The sequence below is a fragment of the Nannospalax galili genome, unplaced genomic scaffold (genome assembly GCF_000622305.1).
Source record: "Nannospalax galili isolate Female #2095 unplaced genomic scaffold, S.galili_v1.0 scaffold155, whole genome shotgun sequence".
Taxonomy (NCBI): Eukaryota; Metazoa; Chordata; class Mammalia; order Rodentia; family Spalacidae; genus Nannospalax; species Nannospalax galili.
Window position 1 is genome coordinate 7,870,713 of NW_008339923.1, and position 27,742 is coordinate 7,898,454.

The window sequence follows — 27,742 nt, forward strand, 5'->3', positions numbered from 1 at the left end:
CTGGGGAACCAGCGAATTACTGAGCTTACTTACAGAGATGACTGAGGGGTTACTGAGGTATATGAGTGACCTGAGAGTATTTATATTGGAAAGCCTTAATCCAGCATGGATCAAGCCTTCTCTTCCTAGCCTTTTTTAGATAATATACTTTAGTCTCCCCCAAGTCCAGGAGACCATGTGATTAGGGTCAAATTACATACAGGTGGCTGGGAAGAGCAGCTGGATACTCAGGTGAGGTCCAATGACCCTGTTTACCCCTCCTCTTTTAATTAAAGAATACATTTGTCAAGTCAACAAGTCCAATTGTGATGATTTTTTGTTAATGGACACAGCTGAAGTCATGAAGATCGTAGTTGTTTGACTCAGAAGAAAGTAGTGTGTAGCATCATCTTATTAAAAGAACATGAAAACTCAATTATATACATAAGATAATGTAATAAGTTAATATTACCTGTGTACATATTGTATATTATAAGTTTTTAGGTAAATCTTTTACCTTATGTAGTTTAGAGAGTGGTCTACCAAAACCTTGCTTTAGGTGGAAAAAAGCAATTGGTACATAAACATTATTGAATTGATGTTTACAACCTCCAGCATAATCAATTAAGGAAAACTGTGCCATAACCCTGTTCAGACTTTATAACTGTTGGAGTGGGAGAGATGGGAAGGGTGTCCTGTCCATGAGGGGACAGAGGGGCAGGGGTATCGGAGCCAGGGTCTGGAATGAAAGTAGAAGTTAGGTACAGGAGGGATAAACGGGTTATTTGAGCTAGAAGCAAGAATAGGGGAGACTAGGAAATATTTGGCAAGGAGGTGTTTAAGGTTTTGGATTTCCTCAAGTAGAGGAGAGTTAGTGGAAGGAGAGCAGGTGATAGACTTAGAGTGGTGGTGGAGGGGGGAAGGTCGTGGCATGGAGAGGGAGTTCGAGTTGGAGAAAGGAGAGCTGGGTTGGGCCCTGGAATGGAAGGCAAGGGAGAGTATGGCCAGGGGAGAGCACAGGGAGGACTTGGCTTAGTGGAAGGAGCAGGTGATAGACTTAGAGTGGTGGTGGAGGGGGGAAGGTCATGGTGTGGAGAGGGAGTTTGAGTTGGAGAAAGAAGGAGAGATGAGTTGGGCCCTTGAATGGGAGACAAGGGAGAGTATAGCAGGGGGAGAGCATGGGGAGGACTTGGCTGTGCCTCAGGAGAGGGAGTTTGAGTTGGAGAAAGAAGGAGAGATGAGTTGGGCCCTTGAATGGGAGACAAGGGAGAGTATAGCAGGGGGAGAGCATGGGGAGGACTTGGCTGTGCCTCAGGCTGTGGAACTGTCTTAGCCAGAAGAACCTGATGGGAAGAACATGGGACCCAGAGGGAGGGATTAGCATGAAGATCAAAGGAAGCTTGGATTTATGGTAATTTGGACTGTTTGCCTTCTCGATGGCAGAAATTTTCTAAACCTCTCAAAATATTGAAGTCTAAGGTTCCAGTGTCTGGCCAAATAGGATTATTATCTAACTCATACTGAGGCCAGGCAGTGGCGCACAGGAACTTCAGGCGTTTTGGCCTGATTGTATCTGAAAGTTCTAGTTGTTTTAAGGATTTAAGAAGACAAGCAATAGCTGTGAGACCCGGAGACTTTGAGTGGGTGGTTCCCATAGTGACAGATTAAGTACAGAGTGAAGAAGAGATAGAGAACCGAGCAAGCGAGCGGGTAGGAGGTAGAGACAGAACCGACTAGATGGGAAACAAAGAAAATCCTCTCTCCATAGGGAGTGAAAGCAGGATCATGAGTCCGGGCAGGAAAGCACAGCAGATGAGGAAGAGAGAGAGAGACGGGAGGGAGTAGGAGGAAAAGGGGTTTGGCATTGGTCACGCAAAACAAGAGCAAAGAGAACCAGGCATCAAAACAAAGCATCCTTTTTTTGTTGCTCGAGTTCGAGTTATTATTTTTGAGTTATTTCCAAGTCCCAGAAGGCGGTGTCCCACAATTAGATCATCAGGGAGAGGAAAGGCGAGATCCTGTCCTGGACAGGAAGTAGTGCATGTTCCTATCTCTGGAACTAGCGTCCTATATCCAGAGAAAGGAAGGGTTTCCGACACACGTGATTTCGAGGCAAGCGAGAGGAGCGGAAAACCCTGCAATGAGAGTGTGGCGTGACCAGCCAGTAGATGGAGACAAAGTACAAGGAATGGGATGGGAGAAAAGTGGAAAAAAACGCAGTGAGCCAGAAGGGAGGGAAGTTTGTGGAACAAGTTGATCTTGAGGTTTGTATAGTAGAGGCTGAGGGAAGATGAGCCCCAGAAGGTTGGTGGTTTAGTATAGGTTTAGTGGTTTAGTATAGGTTTAGTAGAGCCCAGAAGGGCAATGGTGAGAGAGGAAGGGGGGGAAGAGAGAGAGGGAAAGAAAGAGCATGTGAGAGAGAGATAGGGAGAGAGGTACTTAAAATTAACATATATTTTGGTACCAGGAACCATGTTGTAGATTAAAGAGAGAATATTTGGGCTGAAAAAAAAATTTGGTGTTAATTCAACATTTTTAGTTTGTATGAGATTTTACTTAAAAATTAATGATACCAAGTAAATTTTAAGACGAATAAATTTATGTTGACTGTATATACATATTTAGTTTTATAGTCTTTGTTGAGAATGTGGTTGATCATTTTTAAAACACCTTTGAAGTAGACAAACAAAATGAATACATCTTAAAACAAGGTGAAAGTAACCTAAAAACAAAAATGGTATTCAACAAATAGGATTTTAGCCAACCAGTTTAGATGTCATTTTGTATAGGTAATTAGTAGCCTAAAGAAAGAGTTAAGTTTCCATATAGATTTGAGAGCATCTTTTTTCCTTTTTAAGAGGTAAATAACTGAAGGAAGTTAATAAAACCTTGTCAGTCTAAGAATATAAATCAGAGGAGACAGGAAGGACAAAAGGAAACATTAACAGATTAGGTTAAGAATAAATAAAATGTAAATAGTACTGAAAATAAATCTATTAGCTAGTTTTATTATAGTCAGCAATATCCTCTGTTGAAATTAATTTACACCTTAGCAGTTCTCAACTGCATAGTGCCTTTACTTTTATGCTGTTTTGTTGTTCTCCTCCTTGTCACAGGGTCGAGGGGCCAGCTTGAACCTGGAAAAGTCTTGGAGAACACATTTTGAGATAATAAGAAAAGTCTTGGAGAACACATTTTGAGATAATAAGCTTGAATCTGAAGTGGGAAGGCCAATCCCATCTTCAGAGTCAGTGTCTCAGTGAGCTCAAACAGCACGTGACAATTTACCAATATAATTAATATTACCCTGACATTATAACTAGAAAGCACTCAGGGAATGATGGGGCAGGAACATAAGCAAATATAGAGCATCTGAGTATCAGAGAGGGAAATAACTCTATTTCAGAGAAAAACAGGCTTAGAATCACAATGTAGAAAAGGGAGGAGTTAAGACTAGTAGAGATGACGTCTCAAGCCTCTCATTCAAATAGACTATTACTTTTTACCTCTCATTGTTGTAACGATGTGTTGGTAGCAGCTTGTCTCTTGTAAGGTTTTGGCCCTGGAGTACAGCAAATTTTCATCTGCTTCATAGGTCTAGTCATCACAAAGTGTTGACTCTCTTTGCACCTTGAAGGCAAATGGCTAGAAAAACTTTAAGTTCCCTTTAGAACAAGGCAAATGGCTAGAAAAACTAAAGTTTCTAAAGTTCCCTTTAGAAACTAGCAAATATACTATGTAAAGCAGTAGGAATTTAAAATAGTCATTTTTAGAAAGTAGCAAATACCATATAAAATATGTTAAAATCCAAAATAATTCCTTTTTTAAAAAATCCATAAATATGTCAAACAATGTAAAAACTTAAAACAATCATCTTTTTTAAAAAAACAGTAAATATACCACAGAAGAAGTTAAAACTCAAAGTAATCTCCTTTAGAAACAGGCCCTAAATGATGTTAAAATTTAAACTCCCATTGTATAGATCTAGCATTATAACCTTAGTTTGAACTAGAAATGCATTATTTATTTTATAACAGCATCAAGAAACAAAAACAAAAATGAATTGTAAGAGAATCGTAGGCATCCCTGGTACCAGTAGATTAGGCTTGATATTAAAGAAGAAAGTACCCTCAGATATATATGTATATGTGACCCAAATAGAAAAGCAAATTAAAGAAACTCATGTTTATGCATTGTTTATTCTATGACATCATCAAGTAAGAAATGAAAACATAAATTGCAAGAGAATCCTAGGCACCCCTGGTACCAGTAGATTAGGCTTGATATTAAAGAAGAAAGTACCCTCAGATATATATGCATATGTGACCCAAATAGAAAAGCAAATCAAAGAAATCCACGTTTCTCACCAACCATTGTAGCTATGAATGCAAAGCCAAGTTCTCAGGATCTTCTTAGTTTGTAGACAGAAGCTATGCTGGAAAGGAAACTCATGAAGGCAGCAGAAGGAACAGGGCATATAAATCAGCATTTGTTGGTCTGAAAGCTTGTGGCTCACCTGAGCAGTGCCTGTGACCTTTTATGTATAGTGAAATTTAAAATGGTTAGGTCTAGTTAGAAAAGTAGGCACCTGAGTACCAGTTGCTTGATGCCCAAGAGGGCCCAAGATTAAATTTTTGAGCCCCTTTATCTGAGAAAAAGTTTAGGAGAAAAAAAGGCTTTTAAACCACTCTTCCTTAGTCAATGGGGCAAGCCGCCTGAAATTCTTTAAATGCTCCAGCAAAGTTGCCCAGCTGGTTTAGGCTAGTTGGGTCAAATCGGGGAGAAAGTGTCCCCTAAAGGGTTCTTAGCCAAATTTATAAGAGAATCTAAGAATGGGCCCAGCTGGAAACTTATCATTTCATTAGAATGTTAAAGAAAAAAATTACCAGGGCAGGTGAGCTGGCAATCTTGGCAGCTGCCTGGAGGGGGTGAATAGCGGGAAGGGAAAAAAAGCCTTGGGGGTCCTGCAGGTTTAAAGCATGCATGGGAGGTCAGACACATGTCGGGCTGGCAGGCAGGCACACAGCAGGGAGCAGAAAGCTTTAGTATGGGAGGTGGAGAGAGAGAAGGATACAGAGCATTTGTATGTGTTGGATTGAATGGTGTCAGAACTCACCCCGAGTAAAGTTAGGAAGAAAGGCAGTGGAAGAGGATAAAGACAGGAAAAAGGATGGAAGACAGCAGACCTTGCAGGCCCATGGCAAAGGAGGGGGAGAGGAGGCGAGATGCCGGTGGTGGGCCGAGATAGGGAACAGATGAAGCAGGTCCATCATGGAGACCACAGTGCTGTCCGGGAGTGGTGAAAATCAATGGGAAAGGAGATCAAAAGAAGATGCAGGCAAGGGAGAGTGTTTACAGTGAGGAGAGTCAGAAAGAGGTGAAAGCAAAGCAGAGGGCTGGGGAGAGGAGGAGAGAGAGAAGTGTACCTGAGAGCCAAGTTAGTGGCATTGGAGAAGTCCAGGCGGGTCCCTTGAAGTAAGAACCGCATTTTGGCACCATCTGACAGGTAAAAAGTTGGCAGAGAACGAGCGAATGGAGGATGAGGCACCAAGACACAGACAAAACTCTCAGTGGGATAGAGCTTTATTTCACATGGGACATGTTCCCTTCGGGGAAGGGAAAATGTCAGCCCACGGATTGTGAGCTGGGGCTTATATATGGGGGCTTCAGGGTGCTGAAGGCAGGAAGTTTTTTGGGAAAAAAATCAAGGGGGGGAAGCAGGAAAAGCAGGGCTTGTAAACATGGCTCCGTTCAGTCTGCCAGCTCTTGGGATCCTACCTGTCTCTGCCCTGCAGTAGTATGATGAGCACATGCATTTGTGCCCAGCATTTAAAAAAATTATTATTTTTCTTTTATGTGTATGAATGTATTGTCTGCACGTACTTGAGTGCACCCATGTCGTTCAGTGCCTCAGAGGTCAGAAGAGGGCTTCGGATTCCCCTGGAACTGGAGTTAAGGACGGTTGGTAGCTGCCATGTGGGTGCTGGGAATCGAACCCAGGCCCTCTACAAGAGCAGTGTTCTCAACTGTTGAGCCATCTCTCCAGCCCCATACCTAGCATTTTTACATTGAGTGTTGAGGATTCAAACTTAAGACCTCATGCTTGTCCAGCAAATGCTCTCCATTGAGCCATCTCCCTAGCCCAGACCTTAACATATTTTTTATTAAAAATTTGGAAGAAATTAGTAATGATTTTATAACTGCTTTTTTTCCCATAATTTAAATTTTAAAAAAAAATTTACGTATATGAATGCACCCATGTTGTGCAGTGCCGGCGAAGCCAGAAGAGGGTGTCGGATCCCCTGGAACTGGAGTTACAGAAGGTTGTTAGCTGACATGTGGGTGCTGAGAACTGCACACAGGTCCTCTGCAAGAGCAGCCAGTACTTTTAACTGCTGAGCCAACTCTCTAGACCCAATTATTCTTTTTTTTGGTCTTTTTGAGACCACTGTTTTTTGGTTTTTGTTGTTTGCTTTTTGAGATAGGGTCTCTTACTGTAGCCCAGGCTAGTATGGAATTCACTATGTAGCCCTAGCTAGCCTCTAACTTGGAGCAATCCTGCCTCAATCTCCCAAGTGCTGGGATTACAGGTATGGGCCACCACATCTGGCTTCGTAATACATTTAAATCAGTACTAGTAAGCATTTCTATACTTTCCTTCCCCCCCCCTTTACATTTTATTCATGTTGTGCTGCATGTGAAGGTTAGAGGGACAACCTGTGGGAGTCATTTCTCTTCTACCATGTGGATCACACTCAGGTCATTAGGCTTAGTGTCAGGTACCTTTACCTGCTGAATCATCTTGCTGGTCTCTTACTACTGCCATTTTAATGTTAGATAGCCTTGCGTTGTAAGGATGATATGTATGTAACTTGTATGACTAGGCCCCTTTACCCACTCACAAATAGTGGGATATCAGAATGAACCTAGCAAAAAAGAAACAAGAAAACAAGGAGTGTGGACTAATTAGGAAAGTTTTTTCCTAAGAGAAACCTTGACCCTTTACGTTTTTCAAAGAGATTGCCTATTCTGTTAAAATTTCTGCTTTATTAATGAGCTGCCAATCCTTGTCCTTCAGCCTATCATTTCCTAAAAGTCTCTATGATGGGGAGCACTTGCCTACCATGTATGTGTGAGGCCCTTGGTTTGACTCTAGGAGCGAAAAAGACGTGCAGAACTTCGTACTAGTTGTGACTTTGGAGACATGTTTCTTAATCTGTTTGAGCCTCGTTTTTTTCTGTAGAGTGGGTTTTGGGGTGTTAAGAGTTGACTAAATTCTTAAAAATTACAGATTAGAGTAACAGACTCCAAATAGGTCTATTTTCTTTATGATAGTAATGACCCATAGTTTTCTGAATTGTTAACACCACTTCACAACTCATCACTGTCTCATTCCTAAGCTACTACTTTCAGTTTTGAAATCAGTTCCTTTTTTTTCCTTGACAATATGTTTTGGGTTTTTTTGTTTTGTTTTGTTTTTTGCATGACTCCCACTTCCTCCTCCCCATGAATCATTTTGAATTGAGTCTTGGGCATTGTGAATGCACATGTTACAGAGACTCTACATTCTTCTCATTTATTCCTTTAAAGAATATGTTTTGTTATCCATCCCACATATGTGCAGCAGATCAAATATTGGTTCTATTCTTTTAGCTGGGCTATTAAGTCTGTGAATTCCACAGGGGTCAACCAAACATTTGAGTAGTTTCTGTACAGAATGCGATGCTTCTCTATTTTGGCACTTCCTTTTCTGGGATTTCTAACATGTTCATGCCTGTTGTTGTCCCAGATTTGCCTTTGGTAAGTCAGGCCACAAAGACTATGTTTTCTTTTAGCTTTGGCTGCCCAGCAAAGGACAGACCAAGGCCTGCCTTCAGGCTAAAAGGAATAAAGAAAAAAATCCCCCAAACATGCATGTCTGCCAGTTTTGGCTAGTTGTTCCATAATTTTTTTTTTTAATAGTTACTACCCAGTGATTTGGCTTCATAATATTTACTTAACTATGCTAGAAGTGTATCACCTTCAGTGGTAGCAATTTTCCATTTGTTCGGTTTTATGAAATACAATTTTTTTTCCCATTCCATTTGAGGTTTTTGTTTTGTTTTTGCTCTCAAGATTGGGTTTCACTGTAGCTCAGGCTGGCCTCAAATTCAGCATTTCCTCTCCCTTAACCTCCCAAGTTTTGGGATTATAAGTATGAGGCACCATGCCTGCTTACATAAGAGATTCTTAAACCAAATTTTCCAACATCTCCAGGAATCTCCATTTTGGCCCAAGGATCCAAAAGAAATTTTAACTGAAGTTGTTTTTATTTTATGTGTATGAGTGTTTGCTTGCATGTATGCAGATGCACCACATGCATGCAATGCCCACAGAGGTCAGAAGAGGGTTTTGGATCCCCCGGAACTGGAGTTACAGACACTTGTTAGCTACCATGTCAGCCCTGGGAACTGAACGCAGGTCTTCTGCAAGAGCAGCCAGTGCTCTTTTAACTGCTAAGCCATCTCTCCAGCTCTGAAATTTTAACTTTTTTTTCGGCCTTTTTGAGACAGGGTTGTGTTTGCAAAGTTTTTTTATTTTTAAAATTTCATTTGTATGAGTGTTTTGCCTGTATGTATGTATGTAAGTATAAACCATGCCACTCAATGTAGTGGAGGCCAGAAGAGGGTGTTGGATCCCCTGGAACTGGAGTTAAGGATAGTTGATAGCTGCCATGTGGGCACTGGGTGCTGAACCCAGGTCCTTTGTAAGAGCAGCCAATGCTCTTAGCCACTGAGCCATCTCTCTAACCCTGTTGGTTTTTTGAGACAGGGTCTCACTATGTAGCACTGGCAGGCCTAGAACTGGTTAACTCAGATATCTGCCTGCTTCTGCCTCATAAGTGGTGGAAGTAAAGGTATGTACCACCTTGCCCAGCAAGTTTTTTGTTTTTTAAATTTTCCTTTCTGAACTTGCTCAGACAAACTGGAACTGATGAAGATCTAAATTTAGTAAGAGCTATAATAACAGGATGCGCTACTTCTTTTGTCTAGTGGCTGTAAGAGGAGAACATTAACCTTGTCACAATAGATGACTGGGAGATATAAAGTCAGACTGATAGTTTTAAGTAGCTGCAAGTATAAGGAGACTGAAATGTGTGCATGGTAGGATAGAGAAGGAGTAAGAATGTGGAAGATGAGGCTGGAAGGGGTCATTAAGGGGTTAGGTTTTATTCAGTAAGCAGTGAAGAGTTTTAAGTAGATAAATAGCATATTCAGATTGATTCCAGTGCTACCACCTACAGTCCCCATTATAATTTTAGTGAGACTCTCTGGATATATGGAAAAGCATCAGATGAAGTCAGAGGGCCAGGTTTATTGAAGCAATCTATGGAAAACATGAGAGGAATTTGAACTGGCATAGAAGTAGGGAAAAAATACAGTAGCAAGAAAAACAATTTAAAAATTATACAAACAGAATAGGTAGGACTTGGTGATTGAAAAATGAGAAAGGACCCTGAGACACTTCCATAATCATGGCTTTAGGATGTTGTCTCTAAAGACTAATGTTAGCTGGGTGTGATGGTGCTTAACTATAATCCTGACACTTGGGAGACTGAGACACAACATAGAAAGTTTTCACCAGTTTGAGCTACACAATGAGACCCTGTTTCAAAACAACAAAATAGACTGATGTTTAATTACCATGAACATTTAATTTTGAAAAGTTACTTGCACCCGACATGGTGGTGCATTCCTTTAATCCTAGCTCTTGAGAGGCAGAGGCAGGCAGATCCCTGTGAGTTCGAGGCCAGCTTGGTCTACATAGTTCCAGGCCAGGTGGGGCTACATAGTAAGACCCTGTCTCATAAAAAGTAATTGGCATAAAGTATCATTTCTCTGTCTTAACAAGTATTAAGAGGTTACTTTGGGTATCAATATTATAGATAACCTTTTTTGATAATTTCAGAGGTGAAAGGGTAACTGTAGAAGTACTTGACACATTTACAAATTATTTCTGGTAGAGAAGTAACTGCACTTAAACTGCAGAATTGGGTAACTATGATGGTGAGTTAAAAGGCACAGTGGTTAAGAACACTGACTGCTCTTGGAGAGGACCCAGGTTCGATTCCTAGCACCCACATGGAGGCTACGAACCATCCTAACTCCAGTTCCAGGGGAATCTGAAGCCTCTTCTGACCTCCAAAGCCCTCTTCTGACCTCCGCAGCATCGCACGACATGGGTGTACTCACAGACACGTAGGCAATACACTCATAAAATACTAAAAAAAAAAAAAAAAAAAAAAAAAGTTTTACCAGAGTAGTAAAGTATGCATCTGGCATTCGGGTATTAGGAAATGTTGCTTATATATAAAATAAAGGCTTCAGCCACTATTTACAACTCAGATTTTGCTGATGATGTTAACATCACTTTAATGTGTTATTATAGTAAAATAAACACTACAGGTATGTGGTCAGTACACTATTGGAAACTGTTTAGTTACTTTTGTATGATTGACCAAATACCTGACAGGAAATTTAAGGGAGTAAAGATTTATTTTTGGCTCATGGTCTCTGAGGATCTCAGTCAATTGTGAGAAAGGCGAGCAGACTGGGGTGTGTGGTGGAGGCTCTTAAAATAGTGAACCAGGCAGCAGAGGGTGTGGGAACTAGGGACTGAGCTAAAACCAAAGGTCTGCCTCTAATGACTCCTGCCAATTATGCCCCAAGATGGCCTCAAATAGCATGGCCAACTGAGGAGCAAGTGCTGAAAACAGCCTGTGAGAGACATTTTAAATTTGAACAGCATGATTTTATCCTTGTTTTAATTAACATATAGTTACATGAAATACTGAAAGTTTTAGTTCTTCATCTCAAGAATAGCATAATAAAGGTAGAAAAAGACTAGAAAATGGTAACTGAAATTCATTGAGCGCCAGTATGAGACTAGACTTTAAAATCTTTAAGTGACAAAGTTCAGAAAGAGGAAGCAAAAGACTAAGTCATAAAGGTGAGAGAATGAGCTAAGAAACACTTGTTAACTCATTTACAAAACCACATTTTTTTCAGGGCTAGAGATTGAACCCAAAACATGTGCATCCTTGGATTCAGTAGTAGTTTGAAGATCATGTATACAGTCCATAAATGATGGGATGGGGAGATGGTTCATTAAGAGTGCTTGCTGCTGTTGCAAAGTATCAAAATTTGGTTTCCAGCGCCCATGTTGACAGTTTGCCAATCTCAAAACCTGTTAACTCCAGCTCCAGGGGATCCTTTGCCTTCTGGCCTCTTCAGTCACTTATACACTCATATACACATAAATAAAGACACAAAAAGTCTTAAAAATAAGTACATAAATGAAGCTGGGTTTGTATGTTGGTTCACATCTGTAATCTCAACACTTGGCATGTGCCATCACACCCAGTTACTGTTAATATTGTCTAACATTCAATTCAACCCTTGCACAATTATATATAGGGTAAAGAGGTCAAGGATTTTTTTTTTAATATTTTATTTTTATTTTATGTGTATATGAGTATATTGCCTGCATGTTAAGGTGAGTGCACCTGTGTCATGCAATGCTGCGGAGATCAGAAGAGGGCTTCGGATTCCCCTGGAACTGGAATTAAGGCGGTTCGTAGCTGCCATGTGGGAGCTGGGAATCGAACCCAGGTCCTCTGCAAGAGCAGTCAGTGCTCTTAACCGCTGAGCCATCTCTCCAGGTCAAGGATTTTAAAGGGTTCTACAAAGAATACATGTAAAGAGCCCATGGAAGAGACCAATACAAAGAATTACTGTGACTGATGAAGCACTGAGTTAACAAAAATTGAATTTTAGAAATGTTGAGGGGTTGGAATGAAGGTATATCCATTCTGACCACCCAACATTGGGCACCTATGAGTTTGAGCCAACACAAAATGGTAAACTCACTTAAAACGTGATGAGACTTTATTTTTCCCCCTCTCCTTTTAAAACTCTGATTGCATGGTTCTCAAGCATGAATTTTGTAGATGACAACATCCAACATCATGTTGCAATTTGAGAAGGTTGGCCACACCTGGTAGATGGCTTTTATGGATGCTAGTGGCAAGAAGTATGCTAAACAGAGTCCCCAACAGAACAGTATGGAATTGGGAATCTGCCAATTGGCAGTCTCCTGGAGAGAGGCTGTGACTAGGTATACCAGAGTTGCTTGTGTAAAGTGATGACTTGGTTTGCTGTGCTGCTGTCTGAGGTGGTCTCACCTTTTATGTATTCTGATGAGAGGGTTGTTTATTTCTTGGTCTGGTGTGTCAGAGAAGCTCACAGGTTGTAATATATTATTAACATGAATAAGTAATTCACCAGTCTATCCTTTATGGTAATACTGGCACTTTTTCCCCTCCTTTTCTAGTTCTTTTAAATAGCAAGAAAATCAGGGCTGGAGAGATGGCTCAGTGGTTAAGAGCACTGGTTATTCTTATAGAACACCCAGGTTTGAATCCCAGCACTCACATGGCAGCTAACAACTGTCCGTAACTCCATTTCCAGGGGACCTGACAGCCTCTACTGTCTTCAACAGGCATTGCACGACACGGGTGCACTTAACCTACAATGCAGGCAATACATGCATAAACATAAATTAAAAATAATAAAAAAACCAAGAAAATCTATTTCTTTCAAATAAAAAGAAAATCTTCAAAGAGGAAGCATTGTTTTTCAACTATATAATATAATTTTATCAGAATAATTCAGTCTAATATACAGTATGAAAAGTAATATGCAAATTCAAGAAACACTAATCTGTTGTTTTGATAATGATTCTTTAAGTTAACTTAACAAAGCACAATTTCTCTGCCATGCTTTAAAAATTCACTTTAAATCTGTTTTTCAGTTGTTTTATCCCATGTCTGCTAACTAGGTAACAATGCTTCAGCAGCTGATGCAGTTTCTCAGAGAAGTGTCATCATCTTAGTAAGTCCAGTTAAGAAGATACCTGTTATATAGATGCACAATAACTAGGCCTTAAAAATACTGAGAGGATGGATGGAGAAATGACTCAGCTGTTAAGAGTGCTTGGGGCTGGAGAGATGGATCAGTGGTTAAGAACGCTGACTGTTTTTGCAGAAGACCAGGGTTCGAATCCCAGCACCCACATGGCAGCTAACAACTGTCCATAACTCCAGTTTCAGGGGATCTGATGGCCTCTTCTGTCCTCCATGGGCATTGAACTACATGGGTGCACTTACTTACATGCAGGCATAACACTCATACACATTTTTTAAAAAAAGCTTACTGCTCAATCAGAGGGCCAGAGTTCAGACTCCAGCACCCAAATTGGGTGGCTTATAAATACTTCTGACTCCACCAGCTCTAAGGGATCAGATGGCCCTGCACACACACGCATAAAATAATTTTTTGTGCGTAATTTTTTTTTCCTTTTTGATCTTTTTGAGACAGGGTCTCCCTGTAGCCCCAGCTGTCCTGCAACTCGCTATGTAGACAAGGGTGGCCTTGAACTCACAGAGATCCGCCTGCCTCTGCCTCGCAAGTGCTGGGATTAAAGGCGTGCGCCACCACACCCGGCTTGTATGTAATTTTTCGAGACAGGAGCTCCTTATAGCCCCAGCTGACCAGGCTAGCCTCCATCTCAACAGAGATCCACTGTCTCTGCCTCCCAAGTGCTGGAATTAAAGGTGTTTGCCACCACAGTCAAGCTCTATTTATTTTAAATGACCATTCATGATACATCCTGGATTAATGGAAAAGGGATCAAACACTGACCAAAAAATTTAACACATTATTGTATTTTACCTTAGATTGGTACCAATGTTTCATTCATGTTTCTTTTCTTTTTTTTTTTTTTTTTTTTTTTTTTTTTTTTTAAAAAAAAAAAAAAAAAAAAAGAGGATGGAATTAGCTATGTAGACCAGGTTGGCCTTGAACTTACAGAGATCCACCCGCCTCTCCCTCCCGAGTGCTGGGACTAAAGGCGTGCACCACCATGCCTGGCTCATGTTTCATTTTAAATGAATCTTTCAGTTTGTGTATAAATGTTAAGTAGGAAGTTAGGATAAGAGAGAAAAATATGAGTCTTTATAATCTTAAAACCATTATATAGCATTCTAAACTTTTAATTAGTGTCTATATTTGATATAATTGAAATGATAGTTTGTACTTTTTTTTTTTTTTTTTTAGTTTGTACTTTTTAATTTACTATTATGTGCGTGCCTGTGTGCACGCACTTCTAACTGCTTAGCCATCTCTTCAGCTCCTTTTATTTCTTGGTATTTTCTGGATGTAATTATGGCATCAATGTTATTTTTCTCTATATTTAGGAAATTTGACACTTAATATGCCAATCTGGAATTTTTGTGACTTAAAACTTCCCTTGGGCAGGTGAAATGGCCCAACAGATTTAAAAAAACTCTGCTGTGCCAATATCATGGCCAAATTTGATCCCCAAATATCACAGTGAAAGGAGAGAACTGACTCCTGAAAGTTGTCCTCTGACTTTGACAAGTACACCCACATTCTCACACACAATAATAATAAATACATTTAAAAAATTTTAACTTTTTTTTGAGACAGGCTCTATTTAGCCCAGGCTAGCCTGCTTAACTCAGAGATCCATCTGCCTCTGTCTCCTGAGTGCTGGGATTTTAAGGTGTGTACCACCAAAGTATTCTTATGCCTTTATCCTCACTTAAAACAAAGATTTAATTTTATTATTTTTAATAATGTGTATTTGTTTATATGTGGGTATGCACATGTGAGTGTAGGGGCCTGTGGAGGCCAGAGACATTGGACTTTCATGGAGCTGGAGTTTTAGGTGGTTGTGAGCAGCCAGACACAGGTGCTGGGAACCCAACTGGGATCCTCTGCAATAGCAGTATGACTTTAACCACTGAGCCATTTCTCCAACCCCCATATATATGTACATATACATATTAATTTAGTTCCCCTTCCTTTGAAGGTGGTCTTAGGTAGCTAGGCTGGCTTGAACTCATGGCCAATCCTTCCTCAACCTCCCTAGTGCTGGATTATAGGTATGCCAGTCACCTCTGGCTATTGTAATGTCCTTTAAAACAAGTTTACAAAGGTGTTATTAGGCTAAAGGATGTAAATTCTTTTAAGTGTTCTATAAATCATGTTAGTTTGCTTCCCTAAAAAGCTTGTATGAGTGTTTGCCCAGTGCATTAGCAAGCCCATTTCTTCCATTCTCTCAGCAAAATGGAATGTTATCTTTTTTGTTGTTGTTGTTTTTTTGGCCTTTTTGAGACAGGGTCTCCCTGTAGCCCCAGCTGTCCTGGAACTATGTAGACCAGGCTGGACTTGAACTCACAGAGATCCGCCTGCCTCTGCCTCTCAGAGTGCTGGGACTAAAGGCGGCGCCACCACGTTATCTTAAAAGCCAATAACAAAAACCCCTTTCCTAACTTGATACAATGTTATTTTAATTTACATGCTAGTAAGTTTTTAAACATTGTTAATGAATTTTATTAAACTTTATTCATTTTTCTCAATGATTTTATGCATTTATGATCTGTTCAGGCGGTTATCCTATTACTAAATGTGTGTATGATTTAAGAGTAATTAGCATAGAGTAGATGATGTCAGAGGCAAAGGATTTTTAAAGAAAGTAATGTAGGGGAACTGGAGAGATGCTGCTCTTGCACAGGATCTGGGTTCAATTCCCAGCACCTATGTGGTGACTCATATCTGTAGCTCCTGTTCTAGAGGATCTGACACCCTCTTCTAGCCTCTGTGGGCATCAGGCATGCATGTGGTGCACATACATACGCGTGGGTAAAACAGTCATATAGTTAAAAAATCTTTTTGAAAAAACAGGAGAATTGAGTCCAGAAGACAGCCTTCGAAAAAGTGGTTAAAATGCCAATAAAATAAGTATATTATGGTTTAGAAGTTAAGAAAAGAGGGATCAGGGGCTAGAGAGATGGCTCAGCGATTAAGAGCACTGACTGGTCTTGCAGAGGCCCTGGTTTGATTCCCAGCACCACATGGCGGCTATGAACCATCCTTAACTCCAATTCCAGGGGAATCCGAAGCCCTCTTCTGACCTCCGCAGCATTGCACGACACGGGTGCACTCACATACATGCAGGCAATACACTCATACACATAAAATAAAAATATTTTTTAAAAGGGATCAGATTTTTTTTACTTTTAAATGAACCTTATATTGTTATGAAATAATTTAGTTAAGTAATTCACTAATATTACTCAAATTATTTTTATATTTTAAGTATGTTCTCAGCTAAAGTGATTGCAATGGCTGTCTTCTAGTTTGAATTTTTCAAAGTGTTGACTGTTACATTCTTTTAAAAAATTACACATTTTGGGGCTGGAGAGATGGCTCAGCTGTTAAGAACACTGACTGTTCTTGCAGAAGACCTGGGTTCAAATCCCAGCACCCACACAGCAGCTAACAACTGTCTGTAACTCCAGTTCCAGGGGATCCAACAGCTTCTTCTGTCTTCCGAGGGCATTGCACGACACGAGTGCACTTACCTACATGCAGGCAGTACACGCATACACATAAAATAAAAAATAAATTTTTTAAAAAAAATTTATACATTTTGAAACACAAAAAGCACAAAGTAATATTTGTGTATTCACCAGTTGCCTAAGGGTGGTGGTAATAGGGGAGAGCAGGGTTAGAGCAAGGCCCCTTTGGGAACCTTTTTCTGGTTGTGGGTTGTGCTCATCTCTCTCACTTAAATTTTTTCTTTTTAATTTTGCTGCCTGTGGAGGCCATAAGAGGGTATTGGATCTCCTGGAACTGGAGTTAGATGGTTGTGAGCTGCCATGTGGATGCTAGGAACTGAACCCAGGTCCTCTGTAACAACAGCAAGGGTTCTTAACCTCTAAGCCATCTCTCCAGCCCCTTCTACTTACCTTGAAGCTGATATTTTTGATTACTATACTTCATACGTATGTTTTACAATGTGGAATTAAGATTTTTTTCTTAATTTCTACAATTGAACTAATATTTGTATCTATGGAAAAGTGAAATATATTGTGTCATACTATTCTTTTCACTTAATCTCTGATCACCAGTTTTAAATTCTCTTTTTGTCAGTTCCATGCTTGGTTTAATCCAGTATTCTGCCATCTGTGGTTCACAGAACTCAGAAATTGCAGGATTTTAGAACAGTAGTTGAATTGTAGGGTGGAAGGGTAGAGCACAGGGAAGAGCAAGAGAACAAAAACAAATGTAGTAATCAGATTTTTTCCAAAGCAGCTGCACAGTGTAAGTCTGCACAGCACTAGTGGTGGGTAGTGTCTTGTATAGCTGGAGTTGCTGATCTAACTTAGTAAAGAATGGAAAAGGCTGCCAGGGCTGGTAGGACATTGCTATAATCCCAGCACTTGAGAGTCTGAGGCAGGAAGAAGAGTTGTCTCAAAAAACAACAAAAATTGCGAGACAAAAATATTGTTGACTCATTTGTGCAGAGTACATGACTCATGTAAAATAAAAACATTTGCAAATAAAAACAAAAGCTGACACAACTTGATTCAGACAAAAGTGAAAGGCAGCAAGTTAGTTCTCCAGATTGCATGCCTGCAGAGTATAAGTAGAAAATGAATAAAACTGAGTGAATCTAGAATGCTCTGTGGTTGGATCTGGGTTGGGCTGTGGTCATAGGTCTTCCACTAACTCCTTAAGTGAGTTCATAGTCTGCCTTTGGGTCTCTTTCCTGATACTTCTGAAACAGGGTAGTAGACCATATCTCTTAAGATCTTTTATTTCTCAATTTGATTCTATTGTTTAAGTTATGAATCTTAAAGTATGAGAAATTTCTTAAAGTTTGTGGCTTACTAAGTTTTCTTAAAATTTTAAACTTTAGGGAAGACCTACAAGGAATTTGCATAAGACAGCTGTGCAAAATGGTGCTGGAGGAGCCTTATTTGTGGTAAGTAATTGGGATCTTCCTTATGGAAAAAGAGACTTGGGAATTTGAGTGAGTCCACTGTAGTATATAAAATATTTGGGGGTATGTTATTGCTCAGTAATACAGTTCATGCTTAGAGTATGCAGGACTCTGGGTTCAATCTCCAGCACTGCAAAGAAAAAAAACCCAAACTTAAATACTTGTGACTTTGGCACAAGTACAGCTTATTAAATTCACTACATTTCAAATGATGTTTGGTTCCAGTTGTACCTCTCATATATAAACTAGCACCTAGGAAACACTAAGAATAAGAATTTAGGGGTTTTTTGGGGGGGTAAAATTGCCCTAACCTGATGGTGATCATTTTTGGTCTTAAAAGTCAGTCATGGGGCTGGAGAGATGGCTCAGTGGTTAAGAGCACTGACTGCTCTTGCAGAGGACCTGGGATCAATTCCCAGCACCCACATGGCAGCTATGCACCATCCTTAACCCAATTCCAGGGGAATCCGAAGCCTTCTTCTGACCTCCGCAGCACTGCACGACACAGGTGCACTCACATACATACAAGCAATACACTAATACACATAAAATAAAAATAATAAATAAAATATCTTAAAAAAAGAAAGTCAGTCATGATGGCTGGATGGAGGTACTGAGACTGTACCTTGAGAAATCCTAAAATGGCATTAGTTTGAAGCTCAGAGATTGTAATAATGTAGTTAATAATGTTACTACATAATAAACACATTAGTATATGAAACAGTATTCATATTTTTGTTTCCAGAATTTAACTACAAGTAGTGTCTAAATTCCCCAGTTTTGTTGCTTAGGTTGCAAGTTATTATGTCTGATACGATAAAATTTTTAGGAATTAATCTAGTGTTTGTAGGCAATGTAGTAAACTTATATGATGATTTAGTGTTAAATTGGTACTTTATCCCCTTTGCATAAAAATGTCAATTTGGCCATACATTTGAAAGTATAATCCAAAACTTCCATTTCTGTCCCTGTTTTGGTTGATGTCTTTATATTCTGTTTATTTTACTTTTTAGTTTTTGGTCTTTTTGAGACAGGGTCTCCCTGTAGTCCCAGCTGGCCTGGAACTCGATATGAAGACCAGGATGGCCTCGATCTTAGAGAGATCCTACCTGCCTTTCTCCCTAGTGCTGGGATTAAAAGCAAGTGCCACCATGCCTGGCCCCTTTTTAATGTAGACCAGGCTAGGCTTGAACTCATAGATATCCACCTGCCTCTGCCTCCTGAGGGCTGGGATTAAAGCCATGCGCCACCATGCACCTTTTTTATTTTTAAAAAATATTTTTATTTTATGTGTATGAGTGCATTGCCTGCATATAGGTGTGTGCACCCATGTCATGCAATGCCTGCAGAGGTCAGAAGAGGGCGTCAGATCCCCTGGAACTGGAGTTAAGGACAGTTTTTTATTTTTTGAGACAGGGTGTCACACTGTAGCCCAATGAGGCCTGAACTCATGGCAATCCTAGTTTCTTAAGTTCTGGGATTCTTGCCAAACTAAAGCTTCTTTATGTAGGCTAGTTTCTCTTTGTGGAAAACTTGTTGGTTGAACGATTTATACACACACGAAAGAGTAGTGAGTCCTTTTGGATCTCAAGTTTCTTAGACAATCTAATCCAATTGATTCTGGTACTTGTATAGCTGGAGTTCATGCTTAGAATTTTTTTTTTTTATATGTATGAGTATTGCCTGCATGTATGTAAGTGCACCATGTATTGTCGTGCAATGAGGCATGAAAGGCAGAAGAGGTCATTGGATTTCCTGGAACTGGAGTTTCAGATGATTGGTAGCTACCATGTGGGTACTGGGATTCAAACCCAGGTCCTCTGCAAGAGCAGCCAGTGCTCCTAGCTGAGCCATCTCTCCAGCCCCATAGAATTTTTATTGAAACAATTTATGTATATATGTGTTATGTATGATTGTGAGTGTGCCCAAGGAGACCAGAAGAGGACATCAGATCATCTGGAAGCTGGAGTTAGGGGCTGCCCACAACAGCCCTATGTGAGTGCTGGGAACTGAACTCAGATCCTCTGCAAGAGCACCAAGGCACCTCTCCAGCACCCATATTTAGAATTTTACATCTTAATTCCATAAGGTTTCCAACTTATAGTTGGTAATTAAAAAGTTAGTAATTGAACTAGAAGATACTATTGGATGACACGTTTTATTTTGGAACTGAAAGTACTTCTTAATCTTTTAAAGGATGCTTTCTGAAACTGTTCTAAAATTTTAAATTCTACCAACTTTACTTTGGTAAACATAGACATCAAATGTGTATTTCTACTCCTTGCTAGAAGAGTAAGATTGAGATAATGTTGGAATTAAAGTAGAGAGATTAAATGATCAGTAATAGTACTATGTGATGTACAGTGTTATTTGCACTTCAGGGAGAATTTTGCTAATTTTTGAAAACCTTTCCTTTTTTTTGTATAGCACAGAGATACTCCTGAGAATAACCCAGACACTCCATTTGATTTCACACCAGAAAACTATAAGGTACAGGGCTAAATTAACAATATAATTAATTTATAAAATACTCAGTGCTTTCAGATGTATAAAACAGGTGCTTTTTCTTTTAAACAGCGGATAGAGGCAATTGTAAAAAACTATCCTGAAGGGCATAAGGCAGCAGCTGTGCTTCCAGTCCTGGATTTAGCCCAAAGGCAGAATGGATGGTTGCCCATCTCTGCTATGAACAAGGTACTGAATTAATTTCTGTCTTAGGAAAGAGATATGTGATAACTTCCTTCTATAGAAATCACCATGATAATCATTAATGTCAGAATTCAGGAGTTTGAAGCTCTTAAGTCATTTATATTTCTTAGAATTGTATTTATGCTTTTGTTCCTTTAATGTAGCTTCCATTCTTGTAGGACATAGGCATCATGGTGAAAGAGATTTTGTTTTTTTTGTTTTTTTTTTTTTCTTTGTGGGAAATGGTCATAAAGAAGATAAAAGAGGTGCTGGAGAGATGGCTCAGTGGTTAAGAGCACTTGCTCTTGCAAGGACCTGAGTACAGGTTTCCAGCATCCACATGGCAGCTAATAACTGTCTGTAACGCCAGTTAGGTGGACCAGTGGCCTCTGAAGCATTGCATGCATGTGATGCACTTATACACATAAAATAAAGTTTTAAAAAACTTTTAAGGCTGGATATGGTAGCACACACCTTTAATCCTAGGAGGCAGAGGCAGGCAAATCTCTCTGAGATTGAGGCCAGCCTGGTCTACATAGTGAGTTCCAGGGCCAACTGGGACTACAGGGAGACCCTGTCTCCAAAAAAAAATTTAAAAACATAAAAGAGCTTAAATGTGTATGATTTAGTATCAAGATAGTCTGAAAATTAATGCAATGTTTCAATACTAAAGTGAAGGGACAATAAATACCTTACAAAGTGTGAATCTTTTTTTATTTTTATTTTTGGAGGTGGGGTCTCACTATGTAGCCCTGGCAAGCCTGAAACTTTCTAAGGAATGATTTAGGTAGTATTTCTGTAGGTTTTGTTTTTAGGTATATATTTCTAATCATAGTTTTAAAAATTATTTTGTTTTTAATGAAGGCATGTGGGCTGACAAGGTGGCTCAGTCATTAAAGGCACCTGTAACCACGCCTGATGATCTAAGTTCCATTCTTGGGACCCACATGGTGGAAGGAGAACTGCTTCCACAAGTTTTCTAACTTCCACTGCATATGGCATGTGTACCCCACCCCAACCGAATATAAATAAATGTAATTTTAAAAAGTAATGGCAAGCCTATTAGGAATCTTGTCAAATGGCAAGCTTTACAGAGAAGAATAAAATAAGCAACTAGTGTGAGGACATTTAAAAATTAAAATGCTTTGTGTTATTTAGAGTTGGTGGGGGAAGAAGAGACAGGAAATTAGCTACAAAGAATAGAATTAAGAGCCTTTCCACTTTAAATTTGAACCTTTGAATATTATTGCCATTTCTTCCCTTAAGCCAAGAAACTCCCAACCTTATAGCAAAAAGCCAAGAAGCACAGCCATTATTATATTCCTTACCAGTCACTAAGTATAGGGAAGTGTGCAGCAGAATTCCAGGGAGAGGTTTTCCAAATTAGACAACTAGAGTTTCCAGATTTATGAAACTACATTATCGTGCTCTAGTATATGTGTTCTGATGAGAGTTACCCAGATCCTCTCTAGTTTAGAACTACCAAATCCAATACAATTACTTTCTTTTATAAATAAGCCATGAGAATACATTTCCTTTAGAATTCTGATGAGAAAGTTTAACATATAAACACGTTGTCATCTGAAATGATAATATGAGGTGTTTTATGTCAGAACATAGATAACTGTACAAGCCCCAGCCCCAACAACCATCTAAGAAAGTTTTTTTTTTTTTTTTTTTTTTTTTGGTCTTTTTGAGACAGGGTCTCCCTGTAGCCCCAGCTGGCCTGGAACTCACTATATAGACCAGGCTGGCCTTGAACTTCAGAAGGTGTGCGCCACCACGCCCAGCTAAGAAAGCATTTTTAAAAGAATTTGTTGGAGGGGCTGGAGAGATGGCTCAGCAATTAAGATCACTGACTGCTCTTGCAGAGGACCTGGGTTTGATTCCCAGCCACCCACATGGTGGCTACGAACCATCCTTAACTCCAGTTCCAGGGGAATCCGAAGCCCTCTTCTGACCTCCAAGGCATTGCACAACACAGGTGCATCACATACATGCAGGCAATACATTCATACACATAAAATTAAATAAGCTCTTATCTGTTATTTAATGAACCTCCTCTGTGTGGCTTCTGGTTATCAGGACTCAGGCATCCCCAGCACCCTTAATCTCAACTCTTCTGAAGAATTTGGCCTTCACAACCCAGGCTGCTCAGGGAACTTTCCCTCTACCACAACTTTGTATGTCCACTGCACCACATCAGTGATGGGGGCAGCTCTAGTTTTCTTTTTGGCAGCATTTTACCCTTGTCTGCTCACTGACCAATGTCCATAATTTATCAAGGTAGATAACTGGGCAGAAGCTCTGGTTCTGCTTTATGTGGTAATACTTCACATCAACTTCCCCAAAGTTGTATATTTGCCAAACCTGGGTATTCACCAAAGCTGACCCTGTGGTGATGCATGCATGCCACTAGCATCACATCAGCCTCCAGGGTGCTTCCAGAGTTTGCCAATGCAGTGAGGCTGGGGTTCACATGGTCCCTAAGTTTCCAGGTCTTCCTCAGTCTGAATGGTATGGTGGGGGTCAAAAACCTTGTTTTTATGAGATAAAAATTATTAGATAGGGTCTTGCTATAAAGCTCCGGATAGCCTGGAATTCACTACGTAGACCAGGCTGGCCTTGAACTTCAAGTGATACTTCTGTCTCTGCCTTCTAATTGCTGGGATTACAGCCTCGTGTCACCATGCCAGTCTGAAAACCTTATTTTTCATAACAGTCTTGCCCTAATACAGATATGCTGAGAGTATGTCTCCTTTCTCTTAGAACTAAAGGCTAGGAAATCAACATTTTCTACTAGTTTCCTTGGTTTTAAAGGTGCAGGACTGTTTTTATATGGTCCAGCTTTTTGTAAAAACTATTCTGTTGTGAAATAGTTGTGTTTTAGATTCTTTTGGAAAAAAACATGGTACCTACAAGTAGAATTGTAATCAAATGTGACTCTACCTTCTTTCTGCTACCATACAGCTTTTTCTCTTTCTAGTGTTGAGGATTGAACCTGGGGACTTGGACATGCTAGGCAAATGCTCTACCACTTAAGCTCACGTTTTGGAAAAATTGGTGAACAGCTGAAAAAAAAAATCAAACTTTTTCTTTATTGAGATTTGGCTGTAAAATTTTTGTCATTTACACAATTTAAATTACAAATAATGTAGTAATAATAATCTAAGTTGAAATGATAAGTAGAAATTTATAATGCTTTAAGATTTAGGAAAAAAATGCTATTCTGGAGAGGTGAGGGGGAAGAGTGGAAGGAGGAAGAGAAAGTCATTTTGTTTTGGGGTTTGTTTTGTTTTTGAGACAGGGCCTCCCTATAGTATCCATAGCTGGCCTGGAACTTATGTAGACCAGACTGGCCTCTATCTCACAGAGCTTCCCTTGCCTCTGTCTCCTGAGTGCTGGGATTAAAGGTGTGTGCCACCCTGCCAGCCAGGAAGAGAAAGTGATATGACTCCTATAACTTCATTAGGGGCCCTAGTTTTGTATGGCTTAAGTGTACATAAAAAGTACTAGGCTAAGCTGGGAAATAGTGAGACCTTTCTCAAGGGGAAAAAAGAAGAGGGGGTCCTTTATGTAGTGATTATCAGATATAAAGTATTGTTTTTATTTGCTCTTCAGTTTTCTTGTTGATACCAGATTGAGGCAATACTGAAATTATACCTTTTTTTTTTAAACTTTTAAAATTTATGGGGGTGCACATGTGCATGCTATAGCATGTATATGGAAGAGAACAACTTTGTGAAGTTGGTTCTGTCCTTCCATCTTTATGTGGGTTCCAAGTATCAAACTCAGGTCATCAGGCTTACATGGCAAGCAAGTGCTTTTACTTGGTGAGCCATTTTGAAAAATGGTTTCCAATAGTGGGAAACCTACAGAGCAGAGTAAACCAAGTAACTAGTGTGAGAGCACTTAGAACATGTTGTCCTGTTTAAGAGTTCGATTTGTAACTTTTAGTTAATAAACACTGTAATCATCTTCTTTAATTATGTTTTAATATTTTAGGTGGCTGAAGTTTTAAAAGTACCTCCAATGAGAGTATATGAAGTAGCAACTTTTTATACAATGTATAATCGAAAGCCAGTTGGAAAGTATCACATTCAAGTCTGCCCTACTACACCTTGCATGCTTCGAAATTCTGACAGCATACTGGAGACCATTCAGAAAAAGCTGGGTATGGGATATGTTATATTAGAATTTTTCTTAACAAAAAGAGAATTATCTAATAGGGTATGGTGGTAACACTTAGGATGCTAAAGACAGGAGGACTGTAAGTTCTAGGTCACCGTGGGCTACAGCAAGAACTTGTCTCTACAGTCTTCTTCCTTTTACCTCCCCCACAATAGAATTGTCTTTCTAGATCTGACAGTGTTTTCTATCCAGATTTTCCAACTTCTGTTTGCCTATTCAGTTCGTCTAATTTTTCTTATTTGCTTAATTTCTTTCTAGTTTGCATTCATCTAATTCTCAGCCTTGAGCCTTTTTAAAAAACACTTTAAAAATAATTTTTTTGTGTGTATGGGTGTATGTGTATATGTGTACCAGGTGCATCCCTCCTGAAACCAGAGAAGAACATAACTAGAATTACAGATGGTTATGAGCCACAGTATGGGTGCTGGGAACCGAACCGAGGTCCTCTGCAAGAGCAGCAAGTTCTCATAACTACTGGATTGTCTCTCTAGCCCCAAGCCCGAGTTTTTAACATTTCTATTTTAATCATTAAGTATGTTTTCTAGGAATGTTAAACTTTGCATTGTTTAGAAAATGGTTTTACTTATTTTATGTTAGCATGTGGTACATAAAAAAGTGACTGTACTGTCCATGTAGTCTCCCAGAGAAGTCACTGAATATATAACAGCATAGCAGAAATACTTCTTGGGAAGGGAAATTTATTTCATTATTATTATTATTATTATTATTATTACTATTATTATTGTTATTATTATTTTGTCTTTTTGAGACAGGGTCTCCCTTTAGCCCCACCTGTCCTGGAACTATGTAGACCAGGATGGCCTCGAACTTATCTGCCTGCCTCCTGAGTGCCAGGATTAAAGGCGTGTGCCACCCACCACACCTAGCAGGAAGGGAAATTTAAAACAGACTTGGACATTTTCCACACAAAGCTGCCATTGCATTTGTAACTATGTCAAATGAAGTTAAAGTATCTTTTAATCCCCCTCCTCCCCTAGGACTGGGAATTAAACATAGAATATAGCCTTGTACGTTAGAGACAAGAACTCTTAATACTGACTTATATACTTAGCCTGTTTAAAAAAAAAAAAAAAAAACACTTTATTTTGAGACAGGTTTTCACTAAGTTGCCCAGGCTTGAGATCTTCTGGATTCAGTCTCCCAAGGAGTTTATAAGCCTTTATCACTAGGCTTAGGTCCGTGCATTTCACAAATACTTTTGGACAGTATTGAAATATAAAGCAGAAAGCTCAAGGTGGCTCCCAAATCCCAAGGTATAAATCCTAACTGCCTGGTACTTTAGTTATAGATTTTATATCCTTTAATTATTCAGTACATAAATGTATGCTTACATTTTATATTTTGGGCTCTTTCCATAGCAGTGTGTTTACTTCATTTTTCTATTATGAACTGAGTTTTCGGTAGTACTTTCACATACATGTACACTTTGTATACTTGCCCTGTTCTGTGTTCAGGTTGTTTTTGAAGAAGAAAAATTGCTGGGGCTGGAGAGGTGGCTCATCAGAGGACCCAGGTTTAGCCACATAGCAACTAAGAACCACCTCTAACTCAAGTTCCAGGGGATCTAAGACCTTCTGTGGACTTCTGTGGACATTGCATGCACATGATATACTTACATACATACATAAAACATTTATACACATAAAATAAAATTTTTTAAAAAAGAAAAATTGTTGAGCCAGGCTTGGTTTTTTTGTTGTTGTTGTTGTTGTTTTCTGCCAAAATGTCTTTCCTAAATGTAGAAGTGACTCCTTCTTAATAATCTTTGACCTTAAGTTTCCTGAATCTGCCAATCTAATGATATGACTGATAGTAGTCCAGTTACTCTTTTTTTTTTTTTTTTTCCCTGAAATGCCTGGAAGGAGGAGATAAAGAGAGAAAGCCAAGCCTTTTGAGTTACAGATGAAGGTCAGCCATGTGGCAAGGCAAGCAGCTACACCATGGGAAGTAGTTTTATCACAAAGTATAGTCAGATGCACTGTTATGTAACAGTACATACTGAAGATGAGTCTTCATGTAATCTCAGCACTTAGGAGTCTAAGATAGATAGTATTGAGTTAGACGGTGAAAGGAGGAGGGAAGGGAAGGAGGAGATAAGGAAGGGAAAGAAGGAAATAAGTGATACAGTATTATCATGGTAGAATTTTTTTCTTGAAACAGGATCTCAGTATGTAGTCCAGGCTGGCCTTGAACTTGAGATCTTTCTGTCGCTGCCTCCCAAGTGTGCCACCATGCCTAGGTTTTTTTTTTCATTTTTACATAAATTTAATGCACTTAATACTTTTTCTGTAACTCTGTACTATATTATAGATTTTGTTTTCCTTAAACCATATTGCTATTAACCTATTTCTTATAGTGATCATTTATGTTTTTAGGAATAAAGGTTGGGGAGACTACACCTGACAAACTTTTCACTCTTATAGAAGTGGAATGTTTAGGGGCCTGTGTAAACGCACCAATGGTTCAAATAAATGACAACTACTATGTGAGTATTCAACTTCATGTACACTAAAGTTCTATAATATACTTTATATTTTGAATATTTCATTTCATATCCACAGATGGTGATTAATGAGTTACTCATTTAGAAGAAACTATTAATATAAATATCTAGGAGATTTTAAAAGAATTACCTTTAAACATTTTTATATTTTTTTCCAGGATATAATGGTTTTTTTTTTGTTGTTTTTTTTTTTTGTTTTCTAACTTCACTATATAGCCCAGACTGACCTGGAGCTCACTTTGTAGACCAGGCTGGCCTTCAGTTTCTAGACATCTGCCTGTCTCTGCTGGGATTAAAGATGTATGCCATCATGTCTGACTTAGATCTTTTGATTAAGGATAGACTTTAGGCATCTACTTTTAACAACTGCTGGTAATAACCACTATTTCCACCCCAGTGAGTATTTCTTCCAGGATATGGCATTTCTTTAGGTTGTATTTTGACGGT

General features: G+C 39.3%; 1 protein-coding gene across 1 annotated transcript in view; it reads left to right on the forward strand.

Moving 5' to 3' along the window:
• Window positions 1–27,742, forward strand: part of LOC103735420 (NADH dehydrogenase [ubiquinone] flavoprotein 2, mitochondrial) — a 40,039-nt gene that overhangs the window by 5,166 nt on the left and 7,131 nt on the right. Inside the window, exons 2-6 of the mRNA XM_008834669.2 lie at window positions 17,809–17,874; window positions 20,320–20,382; window positions 20,470–20,586; window positions 24,586–24,754; window positions 27,168–27,277. Of these exons, the coding sequence (XP_008832891.1) occupies window positions 17,809–17,874; window positions 20,320–20,382; window positions 20,470–20,586; window positions 24,586–24,754; window positions 27,168–27,277 (525 nt within the window). The remainder of the gene's footprint in view (window positions 1–17,808; window positions 17,875–20,319; window positions 20,383–20,469; window positions 20,587–24,585; window positions 24,755–27,167; window positions 27,278–27,742) is intronic.